Raw genomic sequence first — 13,819 nt, forward strand, 5'->3', positions numbered from 1 at the left:
GAAATTAATCTACAATTTAATGAAAAACGTCAAAACAAATAAATAAACAAAATAATAAACGGAGAAGGTAAACGCGACAGGATTTCTGTAGAAACTTATGAAAACTACAGCCTTTGAGAATCCATCAATGCCTCTCCCAATGGCCTTGTGATTAAAGGCACTAACTGGTATAATAACTGTACTAACTGCTATAATACATTTCTTCATCATAGTAACTGCCACACAGACCTAAAGGTTCCAGCTTCAAATCATGGTTTGTGCCAAGGAGATAATGTTAGCTAAGGCAGCTGCAGTGAGCCTCGGCACCCGTGGAAAATAAAAATTGAAAGCTTCCTGATCGGATTGATGTGGAGATGCCAGAGTTGGACTGGGGTGGGCACAGTAAGAAGTCTCACACCACCAGGTTAAAGTCCAACAGGTTTATTTGGTATCACGAGCTTTCGGCGCGCTGCTCCTTCATCAGGTGAGTGAAGACAACTCACCTGAAGAAGGAGCAGCGCTCTGAAAGTTCATGACACCAAATAAACCTGTTGGACTTTAACCTGGTGTTGTGAGACTTCTTCCTGATCTGATCGTCATCCAGTAATTCCTATAGGGAAATGCACATGTGGACAACTAACTGCATGGGCTTGACAGTAATATACTTAGTTATTCCTCATCTTTGAACTTGGAAATCAGCAGGCTGTTCAACAACTGTCTGTAAAAGATGACAAAATGCTAGATTTTATTTTGTGCAGCAGTCCCCACCAGTTGGATGGCCAGCAGCTCTGGGAATGGAATGGCATGGTCCCGCTGTCATTTCGTGCTAGTGAAACCAAGTTTTCAGCTCCCATTGCGCGTGCGCACGCACACCCCCAACCCCCCCACCTTTAAACCAGTCATTGCTGGGACTGGAAAAAAAATGGAGTACAGTTTTTTTAAAAAAAATCAACATTCGGCATATTTCAGGATCAGGACACCAATTTTCCCACTGTTCAATTTTCCAACTGTTTATGCAATGCCTAAAAGTCTTTTCAAAATGTACTGAACTGCCCTACAAAACTCAACCTCAATACTTTCACCATAATAGAATATTTTATTAAATAGTAAAGGAGTACTCAATTTTATTATCTTTTTACTCAACTAGATTTTTTTCCTTTTCACATCCCTTTCAAAGATGCTACAGTAAAGGCAAAATTGTGCCACTAAAAATTAATATTGAATGGCTACTGGAGGCATCTGTACTACAGTAGGCATTGCTCACGGCTACAGAAGCACAAGGACTCACCATTAAGGATGGTTTCTACCCACGATGCTCATGACCAAATGCTATTGGCAGGAAAATTAATCACAATTTTACGCAGTGCAATGTTGCCATTACCCTGTTATGTAAATGAGGCCCATGGAGCATACAAGCAGCCATAACATACTAACAGTCATAACTCAATGTAAAACAGCCTTCAGCGTAGGTGGTTTCGCATTATAAACATAAGTTAACACATGCCCAATAGGTAGGGCCTTCTCACAATGAAAATTACAGCTAATAAAAGGGATTGAAACACATTGAAATATTTATTGAATTTCTCTCCCGACAATTATTAAAAATAAAAGCTTGCCAAATGGAGCTTAAAGCTGCAAGAAACATGTCAATACTCTGCTCAGCAATTTTACCATTTAAAAAGTCAGCAAACTGCCAGAATTTAGAATATCAAAATAAATTGCAAACATTCCCATGGCTAAACGCACACTTACAAGCTTAATTTTCAAATGGTATCTGTAGTAATTCGGAGGAAGAGGAAACGCATAGCATTGCTTTAAACCACTTAAAATTGTTAAAGACAGAGTTCCATCTGCTTGGTTTCATTCCACTTGTGCCAATTGCAAAGGGCACTCGTGCTGTTGGTACATATTGCAGACAGGTTGTCAAACAGTACAATAGGACAGCCCACACAAAGAAACCAAGAATGGAATCATTTTGAATAAACCACACAGGGTTTATATTGGCCATTGGACTATAAGAGTGAGCTGTATTTGCTCTCTGGTTGTTTGGGGCTTTTATTAAGTCAGCATACAAGAGGGATATTCTTTTGCTTTTGAAAATAACGAACCTATCTTGCTTGTGAGTAATTTAAGATTTTTTAAAAATCATTCTTGGGTGTGAGTATTGTCAATAAAGCTGGCATATATTACATAGGTGATGATCAGCCTTCGCGAACTCTAGTGTTTGATACAACTGATTGGCTTTCCTGGTAATTTCTGAAAACAGTGAAGACTATGTTGATGCAAGGCTGGAATTATTTGCTGACAAAGTCAGCTAAGGATGATGGATATACTTCCTCAAAAGACACAAGTGAGGCACATGGGTTTTGTCATTTTTACCGATTTCAGACTTTGGCTCTGTTTTAAACATCCCAGTTACATTTTTATGTCCCAGTAGTTAAAAAAGAGAATTGAAGTCCAGGAGCGGGATTTTCCAGCCCCAACACTGATGTGCATCATCATGGGCAGGACCGGAAAATTTGGAGAGCCATTAAAAAAAATGACAGCTCTCCAGATTTTCCTGTCCTGCCCATGATGATGCCTGCTGGTGTCGGGGCTGGAAAATTCCACCCTGGGAATTCTTGGTGCATTCATTGCAAAACAGAAAACCGATATAAAAAAATGGGCTGCATGGACTGGGGAATCATTGTGCAACTGGACAAAAGTAACAAGACGAAAAGAAGGAATTGGAAGAGGAAGGGCAGAATAAACAGGTAATGTGTGAATATGGAAATTAAAACCAAATAATAAAAATAATTAATCAATTGGATCAATCTAAAACTCAGATGAGGCATAATGCAAGTATTGTACTGCATGAGCCAAACAAGGAATATTGTGAAATACCAGCACACTGTATACATGCAGAAGATGGTGATTCCACAAAGGGAGGAGCTGATGGACCTCGGAACAATTCCCTCTGGCAGCTCTGATTTCAGCAGCCATAATAGATCTTGTGTACTTTAGCTGAAAAAAAACTTCGACCTGTATTTGCACTAGTTTAGAAGCAACTTCGTCATTTGCAAGGGTCACACTGATTACACACACAGGTCATGCAGCACTGCAAGCCAATGGTTGCACAATAAACTGAGCACTGCTGGGTGTGTTAAGAGCTTCCGACCTAGTGAATTAGTACTTGACACGCAAGCAATCTGTGTATGGTGCGCTAATGGAGTGGAATACTTTTAACAAGACCAGTTTCAACACAGTAGTGGGCCTTTGCCTGCTCTGCACCTGCAGATATTAGATAAATTATCCACCAAACAGCTGTTTTCCCTCAGGAATAGCTCCAGCCACTCATCAGCTGGCAAAAGGAGCTCGAGAGGAAATCCAGACACACTAAACAGGCTAATCAAAACTTTCTGTCCTGTTCCTAGAGACTGATTACCATGGAAATGTTTTCTTTTTGAACAAGTCTGTTTCAGACATTTAAGAACACACTATCCCAAACATGTGTTAAACTGCAAAGAGTCTTTCTAGCTTGCTAAAGATACAATTTTCTATATTCTAACCCCTTGTGGACAAAAGGACGGAACATTATTACGCAGTTTACGTGAAGCCCCTCCAGGACAATGTTAAAAGCAACTCACTGTTAATTTACATACAACTTCAGATTCATCCTCCAACATCTACATCCTACCTCACCCACACTTGGAAGAAAACGTCAGGCAGTCTCAAAAGGATTGGGGGCACCATAGACATTCTTTCCTTACACATTGGACCGCAATGGCCACCCGTGTGATTTAATTGCTAACTTGTTTAAGTTTTGTTAAACAATCAAAATAGAATGGGGAAAATTCAATTATGTTATATCATTTGAAGTGTTGTCCCTGACCAAAGACCCAACGTATTTTTCTGTGAACTAAGTAGCTGAAAAGAGCAAAAGACTGAGGGGAAAAAGCTACGTTTGAGGTGGGGAAGGAAGACAGTCAATCAAAAAAAAAGCAAGATATCAGATGAAAAGACCTGCAAGTGACTATTGCATTTCTTTAACACTGGATCAACAAGGTCATCTATGGGCGGATCCACAAGAGATGGGTGAGATCCTAAATGAATATTTTTCATCAGTATTTACTGCTGAGAAAAGCATGGATGTTAGGGAACTTGGGGAAATAAATAGTGATGTCTTGAGGAGTGTACATATTACAGAGGAGGTGGTGCTGGAAGTCTTAAAGCTCATCAAGGTAGATAAATCCCAGGGACCTGATGAACTGTATCCTAGGACGTTGTGGGGTGCTAGGGAGGAAATTGCGGGTCCCCTAGCCGAGATATTGGAATACTTGACAGCTACGGGTGAGATGCTTGAAGATTGGAGGGTGGCGACTGTTGTGCCTTTGTTTAAAAAGGGCCGCAGGGAAAAGCCTGGGAACTACAGGCCGGTGAGCCTCACATCTGAGTGGGTAAGTTGTTAGATGGTATTCTGAGACACAGAATCTACAGGCATTTAGAGAGGCAGGGACTGATTAGGGACAGTCAGCATGGCTTTGTGAGTGGAAAATCACAAATTTGACTGAGGTTTTGAAAGGGTAACCAAGGAGGTAGATAAGGGCAGTGCAGTTGATGTTGTCTACATGGACTTTAGCAAGGCTTTTGACAAGGTACCGCATGATAGGTGGTGGCATAAGATTAAATCTCACAGGATCCAGGGTGAGGTAGCCAAATAGATACAAAATTGGCTTGATGACAGAAGACAGAGAATGGTTGTAGAGGGTTGTTTTTCAAACTGGAGGCCTGTGACCAGCGGTGTGCCTCAGGGATCAGTGTTGGGTCCATTGTTATTTGTCATTTATATTAATGATTTGGATGAGAATTTAGGAGGTATGGTTAGTAAGTTTGCAGATGACACCAAGATTGGTGGCATAGTGGACAGTGAAGAGGTTATCTTGGATTGTAACGGGATCTTGATCAATTGGGCCAGTGGGCTGATGAGTGGCAGATGGAGTATATAAATGGCAGATGGAGTTTAATTTAGATAAATGCAAGATGATGCATTTTGGTAGATCGAACTAGGGCAGGACTTACTCAGTTAATGGCAGGGCGTTGGGGAGTGTTATAGAACAAAGAGATCTAGGGGTACATGTTCATAGCTCGTTGAAAGTGGAGTCACAGGTGGACAGGGTGGTGAAGAAGGCATTCGGTATGCTTGGTTTCATTGGTCGGAACATTGAATACAGGAGTTCAGATGTCTTGTTGAAGTTGTACAAGACATTGGTAAGCCACACTTGGAACACTGTGTACAGTTCTGGTCATCCTATTATAGAAAGGATATTATTAAACTAGAAAGAGTGCAGAAAAGATGTACTAGGATGCAACCAGGACTTGATGGTTTGAGTTATAAGGAGAGGCTGGATAGACAGACTTTTTTTTTCTGGAACGTAGGAGGCTTAGGGGTGATCTTATAGAGGTCTATAAAATAAATGAGGGGCACAGATCAGCTAGATAGTCAATATCTTTTCCCAAAGATAGGGGAGTCTAAAACTAGAGGACATAAGTTTAAGGTGAGAGGGGAGAGATACAAAAGGGTCCAGAAGGGCAATTTATTTACACAGAGGATGGCGTCTGGAACAAGCTGCCAGAGGTTGTAGTAGAGGCGGGTACAATTTTGTATTTTAAACAGTTACATGGGTAGGTTGGGTATGGAAGTTTATGGGCCAAATGTGGGCAATTGGGACTAGCTTAGTCATTTAAAAACAAAGGGTGGCATGGACAAATTGGGCCAAAGGGCCTCTTTCAATGCTATAAACCTCTATGTATGGCTCTATGCAAATTATTTGTAAAGGGCAAAAATAGATAATCAGTGCCAAAGAACTGAAATTATAGGAGGAAGAGCAATCTTGAAAAGATTGTCTGTCAGGATGGCAATTTGCACTTTCTGGCACACAAACAAGGAACACAATACAAGACAGATGAGTAGGAGATGAGGTACAAATATAAAGGGAGGGCTAACGGTTTATCATTTGACCTCCATATGGTTCTCAAAGGAAAATAATGGCTACTATTCTCAATATATATTTTCTTGAGCTTTTGTATTTTTGAAATACTGGGGTTGTCTCATAGGGAGAATTTAGGAACGCGAAGCAACAGTTGGACTCATCTAGATCCCCAAGTTTTTTCCCATCAATTCATCACACGACCGTGCCTGCCTAGCATCAGCTCAGATACTATATCCTTATGAGTGGATGTGAGTTAGGGGGGTTTTCACTGAGTGAGGCATCATGCTTTGGTGAGCAAACTCAATGATTTCAATGTTTTTCTGGCTAATCCCCCATTCTTCATAACCATCATTCATAATTTTGCAACCCATTTCCTATCACACATTGGACTCACCACCTATTACACCCTTGTGCTTCCTGATCTTTACGGGCTCCGAGTGTAACAATGCTTCCAATTTACCATCATACTCATGTTTAAAACACTTGGTAGTATAGTTCCAATCTCTATCCTCCTCCAGCCTTACAACCCAATTAACTCTCTATTGCTCCAGATCTGGCCTCTTGTGCATTTCTCCCCCTCCACCTGCATCAATGGCAGCCATGCCTTCTAGATTCCTAGTTTTGGAAACGCCTCTCTAAACTCTTCCAATCTTCACGTCTCCTTTTATAAGCCTCAGAAAAACCCACCTCTATCCAAGCTTTTTGGTAAGTCATCCTAATGTATCCTCTATCTCCGCATCCATTTTATTTCCTGATTACTCCTCTGATTGCCTTGGGACACTTCTATACATTGCACAAAGGACATAAACATTGCTGAATTGGGAAGAAGTGGCTGATGAAGTTCAATGCAGAGAAGTGTGCAGTGATTTATTTTGGCAGGAAGAACATGGAGAGACAGTATAAAATAAAGGGAGAATTTCTAAAGGAGTTGCAGGAACGAAGGGACCTAGATGTATATGTGCTTAAGACATTGAAGGTGGCAGGGCATGCGAGAGCAGTAAATAAAGCATATGGTAGTCTAGGTTTTATTAATAGGGGCATTGAATGCAAGAGTAAGGAGGCCATGTTGAATTTGTAGAATAGACTAGTTAAGCTTCATCTGGAGAAATGTATCCAATTCTGAGCACCATATTTGAGGAGATTCACAAGAATTATTTTAGGGATAAATAACTGTAGCTATGAGGATCAATTGGAGGGGTTGGATATGTTTTCCTTGGAGAAAAGAAGGCTGATTGATAAAGGTTTTCAAAATCCTGAGGGGTATGGATAGGATAAATAATGAGAAACTGTTCCCTCTCAGGAGTACATCAAAAACTAGAGGGCACAGATTCAAAATAGTGGGTAAAAGGAGAAGAAGTGATGTGAGGAAAAGTTTTTGACTTAAGAGGATGATTGGAATCTGGAAGAAAGTTCCTGGGAGGGTGGTGGAGGCATGTTTTACTGAGTTACTCAGAAGAGAATTGGACTGCCATTTGAAAATAATGTGCAAGATCATGGGAATAAGGCAAGGGAGAGTGACTAGGTAGACTGCTTTTTAATGAGCCAGTGCAGACTTGATGGGCCAAATGGCCTCCTCCTGCACTGTAAAGATTCTGTGGTTCTGTGTAGATATTATGTCAAATCAAACTGTTGTTGGATTTGAAAGTGGTGTATTTATCTGTGGAGGAAGGGACAGAAGAAGGAAAGGGAGTCTATTTTTTAATTAGGCTATCATTTACTGAAAGTACTCAGCTTTAGGGGATACAATAATGTAATTATGATGTTACTGGACTAGTAATCTGGAGGTATGTGCTATTAACCCAGGGACACAAGTTAAACTCCCATCACCACAGTTTGGAACTTAAATTCAACTAATTTAATAAAAAGTTAGCATTGTAATAACGACCATCACCCTACCAGAGTCTTGTAAAAGCCACATCATTCATTAATGTTCTTGAAAATCTTCTGTCCTTACCCTACAATAAGACTCCAGACCCACAGCCATGTGGTTGACTTTTAAATACCCTCTGAAATGGCCTAACAAGACATTCAGTTATAAAATGTTTGAAAACTATAATAAAATTGGAAAGACCACCCAACATCAAGCTATTACAATCTATAACCTCATGGCCCATCATGTCCTCACTCCACCATCAAGCCATGGCCAACCATGGTTTGATGATTGTAGAAGAGCATGCCAGAAGCAGCAACATGCTTATTTAAAAATGAGATGTGAAGCTACTGAAGTTACAACTCAGCACAACAGGCTTGCTGAATAGCAGAAGCAGCGTGCTACAGAAGAGCTAAACAATCCCTGAACTAACAGATCAGATAAAAGCTTCATAGTCCTGTTATATTTAGTTGTGAATGATCGTAGGCAATTAAAGCAAAGAGGAGTCCCTATGAACTTTCCCATCCTGAACCCAGCATGTCAGTGCAAAAGGCAAGGCTGAAGCATTTGCAACCATCTTCATCCAGTAGTGGATGAGTAAATGACAGATGTACCCTTCCTCCTGAGATCTGCATGATTACAGAAGTCAGTATTTAGCTAATTCAATGTGCTGTGACTTGGAAACATATCAAGTTTGTCATTGGGTCAGAATCATGGAACTTCCTCACTCACACTCTGGGAGTATCTTCACCACATAGAATGCAGTCGTTAAATAAGAAGGCAGCTCACTGCCACCTCTCAAGGGAAATTAGGGATGGCAACGACATCCACAACTTGTAATTGAATAATAAAATAAGCAGCAGCTTCTTTTCTCTGGCAGCAGTCTGATGGATTTTAGAGTGTTCCTCTTTTTCCTGTGCACCATGAGCTTTTTAAATGGAGGGCCTTCTTCCTACCGCTTCAATCAACATTGTTTCAGCTGAGAAAATACTAGTCCTTTCAATGTGTTAATAATATGCAATATGAAGCCTTCAATAATGACTCTGGACCTGTTTGCTGGACTGTATTACAATGCCTTAAACAGATCTTCCAGGCAACTTGAACAAACTTCAAGATCCTTATGATCTGCTCAATTGAACCTCTTGCAATCCATTATATGTATTCCACTCCCCCATCTGTAGAAGTCTCATTAGTATCAAAAGTCTAGTGCAGGGTAATCCCTGATCAAACAACCATCCTCATAAATAGCTCCGAGTCATCAAGAGTGGTATGAAGGATTGTCACAATTGTCAATACTGTTTCCTATGTAACAGATATGAATACAGGAGAAAATATTCTTGCAATCATACACTTGCCGTCCATTCCTTAAACATAAATCTTCCTTATGAATGGAACTGAGTGGCACGTTGCACAAAGCATTCAATGCTGCAGTTTGATTAATTGTTTTCTGAAACTGTGGGAATCGTGATAGTCTACATCACGAGATGATTGCTCACACCAACCTCATTCAATGTGTATCCGCTGCTGTCCAGTTGAGTGGAACTACCCATGATTGGATCTACCCTCACCTATCCAAGGATTGCCAGAGCTTTTCCAGCAATAGTTTATTTCACCACCCCTGCAGTGTTTTATCCAACTACCTATCTCTCATCCCCTCCTTCACAACATCTTCTGAAAGAAATCAGGTTGCAATGTATCACTGATAACTCTATCTTTACTACCAGCTTTCTTAACCCTTATTGCCTCAGGGTTATCAGCCGAGCCAACTTTTAGTCTAGGATGAGATGCAATGTTCTCCAGATGAATGTGGACGCCATCATCTTTGGCATTGCCATACTTTCCATTGACCTTTCCAGACATTGACTTGGGTTAAAGCCAAAAGTTCCCAATCAAAAAGGTTTTATATGACCTCGAGTTGAACCTTAAATTCCATTATAAATGGAGTTGATCATCATCTGGCATTTGGAGTGAAAGTACTTCTTAGTTCACCTGCCTCAAAGCACTCATGTTAAAACCTCATCCATGCATTTGTTATCTCCAGACTCAGCTATTCCAATGCTCCCCTGGCCACTCTCCCAAACTCCATGAACATTACTTCATCAAAAGCATGTATCCTATCTACAGCAGCCCCTGATTATCCATTGCTACCAATTTAAAATTCTCATCCATATGTTCAAATTGCGTCATGGCCTCACCAATTTGTCCTCCTCCAACACTAAACTACCCCCAACCAACCACCATCCACCCCAAGAACTCTGCAACCTCTGGCCTCTCATCTGGTGCGACGACAATAATCTCTCTCTCAATATCAACAAAACAAAGGAGATAGTCATTAACCTCAGGAAACGTAGTGGAGGACATGCCCCTGTCTATATCAACGATTTCCTCTGTTTAAGAAAGGGAATAGAAATGACCCTGGTAATTATAGGCCGGTTAGTCTTACTTCGGTGGTCGGTAAGTTGATGGAAAAGGTCCTTAGGGATAGGATTTACGACCATTTAGAAAGATGCAGCTTAGTCCGGGTTAGTCAGCACGGATTTGTGAAGGGCAAGTCTTGCCTCACAAATTTGATAGAATTTTTTGAGGAGGTAACTAAGTGTGTAGATGAAGGTAGTGCAGTTGATGTCATATACATGGATTTTAGTAAGGCGTATGATAAAGTCCCCCACGGTCGGCTTATGAAGAAAATAAGGATGTGTGGGATAGAGGGAAGTTTGGCCGATTGGATAGGAAACTGGCTATCTAACAGAAGACAGAGGGTGGTGGTGGATGGAAAATGTTCGGACTGGAAACCGGTTACCAGTGGAGTGCCACAGGGATCAGTGCTTGGTCCTCTGATATTTGTAATTTTTATAAATGACTTGGAGGAGGGGGCTGAAGGGTGGATCAGTAAATTTGCTGATGACACCAAGATTGGTGGAGTAGTGGATGAGGTGGAGGGCTGTTGTAGGCTGCAAAGAGATATAGATAGGATGCAGAGCTGGGCTGAAAAATGGCAAATGGAGTTTAACCCTGACAAATGCGAGGTGATTCATTTTGGTAGGACAAATTTAAATGTGGATTACAGGGTCAAAGGTAGGGTTCTGAAGAATGTGGAGAAACAGAGAGATCTTGGGGTTCATATCAATGGATCTCTGAAGGTTGCCACTCAAGTGGATAGAGCCGTGAAGAAGGCCTATAGTGTGTTGGCGTTCATTAACAGGGGGTTTGAGTTTAAGAGCCGTGGGGTTATGCTGCAACTGTACAGGACCTTGGTGAGACCACATTTGGAATATTGTGTGCAGTTCTGGTCACCTCGCTACAAGAAGGATGTGGAGACACTGGAAAGAGTGCAAAGGAGATTTACCAGGATGCTGCCTGGTTTGGAGGGTAGGTCTTATGAGGAAAGGTTGAGGGGAGACTTGATAGAGGTTTATAAGATGATGAGGGGGATAGATAGAGTGAACGTTCAAAGACTATTTCCTCGGGTGAATGGAGCGGTAACTAGGGGGCATAACTATAGGGTTCATGGTGGGAGATATAGGAAGGATGTCCGAGGTAGGTTTTTTACTCAGAGAGTGGTTGGGGTGTGGAATGGACTGCCGGCATGGATGGTGGAGTCAGAAACTTTAGGAACATTTAAGAAGCTATTGGATAGGCACATGGAGTACTTCAGGATGATAGGGAGGAAATAGCTTGATCTGGGTTTCAGACAAAGCTCGGCACAACATCGTGGGCCGAAGGGCCTGTTCTGTGCTGTACTGTTCTATGAATGAAGTGGAAATGGTTGAGTGCTTCAGGTTTCTAGATGTCCAGATCACCAACAACCTGTCCTGGTCCTTCCATGTCGACACTATAGTTAAGAAAGCCCACCAACGCCTCTACTTTCTCAGGAGGCTAAGGAAATTTGGCATGTCCGCTACGACTCTCACCAACTTTTACAGATGCAGCATAGAAAGCATTCCTTCTGGTTGCATCACAGCTTCATATGGCTCCTGCTCTGTCCAAGACTGCAAAACATTTCAAAGGGTCATGAACGAAGCCCAGTCCATTGCGCAAACCAGCCTCTCATCAATTGACTCTCTCTCTGCGCTTCCCGCTGCCTTAGAAAAGCAGCCAGCACAATCAAGGAACCCCTGCACCCCGGACATTCTCTCTTCCACCTTCCTCTGTCGGGAAAAAGATACATAAATCTGAGGACATGTACCAACCTACTCAAGAACAGCTTCTTCCCTGCTGCCAGACTTTTGAATGGACCTACCTCGTATTGAATTGGTCTTTCTCAACGCCCTAGCTATGAATGTAATGCTACATTCTGCACTCTCTCCTTTCCTTCTCTAGATACGGTATGTTTTGTCTGTATAACGCGCAAGCAACAATACTTTTCACTGCATACTAATACATGTGACAATAAGAAATCAAATCAAATCATGCACAACTTCTTTCTTCCATGGTGACTGTGGATATATGCGCTGAACTTTTGAACTTTGAAGAGTAGAATCAGGTCCTTTACCAGAAGCCAATGTCAGAGATAAGATAGTATCATTTTTAATAGAATAATGACGCTGTTATGTTGTCTTGAAATGTTCCTCGTTTCTTGCCAATGCAGCATTAACTTGAATCTGTGAACTCATTTTCTTAACAGCAATTATTGATCAGAACATGGCATGGCATTGGTTATAAGTCAAGGGATTAAACCTAGCTGATACTGTGAATGCAAATACCTGTTGGATAGGAGCTGGGACTTTGTTCCAGATGGAGAGGTCAGGTATATTGCCAGGTCACCTCGGCGAGGATGTGCAATGGTAACTCGAACAACAACATGCTCCAGGTAAATCACACGGTGGTTTCCATTGTCAAAACAGCCAGTGGCTTTGTACACTGCTCTCACATGATGCTCAGGGCGAATGGTTCTGCAGCAAGAAAGTCAGTTAGATTAGAGCTGCATTGTATAGGCGGAATACTTTAGCATGGGCTAACAGTCTTAGAGACTAGGCCAGTTCTAAACTGTTGCTCGATAACAATGACAAGAGTTTGAGTAACGTGAAGCAAAAATGGTAGCAAGTGACTTAGACAACAGGCTCTTCACACAGACATTTTATTCCTACTACTTGCTTCAGGAAATCGCCACAGTTATTTTTGAAAAAGTCAATGAACCAACATTGGGTTAGCACTGCTGCTTCACAGTCCCAGGGACCTGGGTTCGATTCCCGGCTTGGGTCGCTGTCTGTGTGGAGTTTGCACATTCTCCTCGTGTCTGCGTGGGTTTCCTCTGGGTGCTCCAGTTTCCTCCCACAGTCCAAAGATGTGCGGGTTAGGTTGATTGGCCATGCTAAAATTGCCCCTTAGTGTCCAGAGATGCGTAGGTTAGAGGGATTAGCGGGTAAATACGTAGGGATATGGGGATAGGGCCTGGGTGGGATTGTGGTCGGTGCAAACTCGATTGGCCAAATGGCCTCTTTCTGCACTGTAGGGTTTCTATGGTTCTATGGTATTGTTTCAATGAAATTTGCGATTTGGAAATATTTAAGTATTTACTGTTAACTACCCCACTAAATTTTGCATTCAATTTCCAGCATCCTTTGTCACAACAACTGAACCCAAAATATTGCAGAAAAGAGATGGTTGCTGAAGTTTTTACTTTGCACTCATCAGGGCAAACACAGGAATGCAAAGTTTCAAACGATCACCATGATAAGTGGAAAAGTGAACGACACAAAGATGAGTGGAAAAGTGAATCGTGTGGAGGACGGAGAAGATCTGCAGAGAGATTTGGACAGGCTGAGTGAGTGGGCGAGGATATGGCAAATGGAGTACAACGTTGAGAAATGCGAGGTTATACACTTTGGAGGAAATAATAACAAATGGGATTACTATCTCAATGGAAACAAATTAAAACATGCTACCGTGCAAAGGGACCTGAGGGTCCTTGTGCATGAGACGCAAAAGCCCAGTCTGCAGGTACAACAGGTGATCAAGAAGGCAAATGGGATGTTGGCCTATATTGCGAGGGGGATAGAAT

At 41.7% G+C, this 13,819-nt stretch overlaps 1 protein-coding gene across 3 annotated transcripts in view; it reads right to left on the bottom strand.

Annotated features, from left to right (window-relative positions):
* pcsk5b (proprotein convertase subtilisin/kexin type 5b) overlaps window positions 1-13,819 on the bottom strand; it is a 337,923-nt gene that overhangs the window by 147,954 nt on the left and 176,150 nt on the right. For all 3 annotated transcript variants that reach the window (XM_078214531.1, XM_078214532.1, XM_078214533.1), the window contains exon 12: window positions 12,522-12,710. In XM_078214531.1, the coding sequence (XP_078070657.1) occupies window positions 12,522-12,710 (189 nt within the window). The remainder of the gene's footprint in view (window positions 1-12,521; window positions 12,711-13,819) is intronic.

Source organism: Mustelus asterias, chromosome 6 (assembly GCF_964213995.1).
Source record: "Mustelus asterias chromosome 6, sMusAst1.hap1.1, whole genome shotgun sequence".
In the NCBI taxonomy this organism is placed as follows: domain Eukaryota; kingdom Metazoa; phylum Chordata; class Chondrichthyes; order Carcharhiniformes; family Triakidae; genus Mustelus; species Mustelus asterias.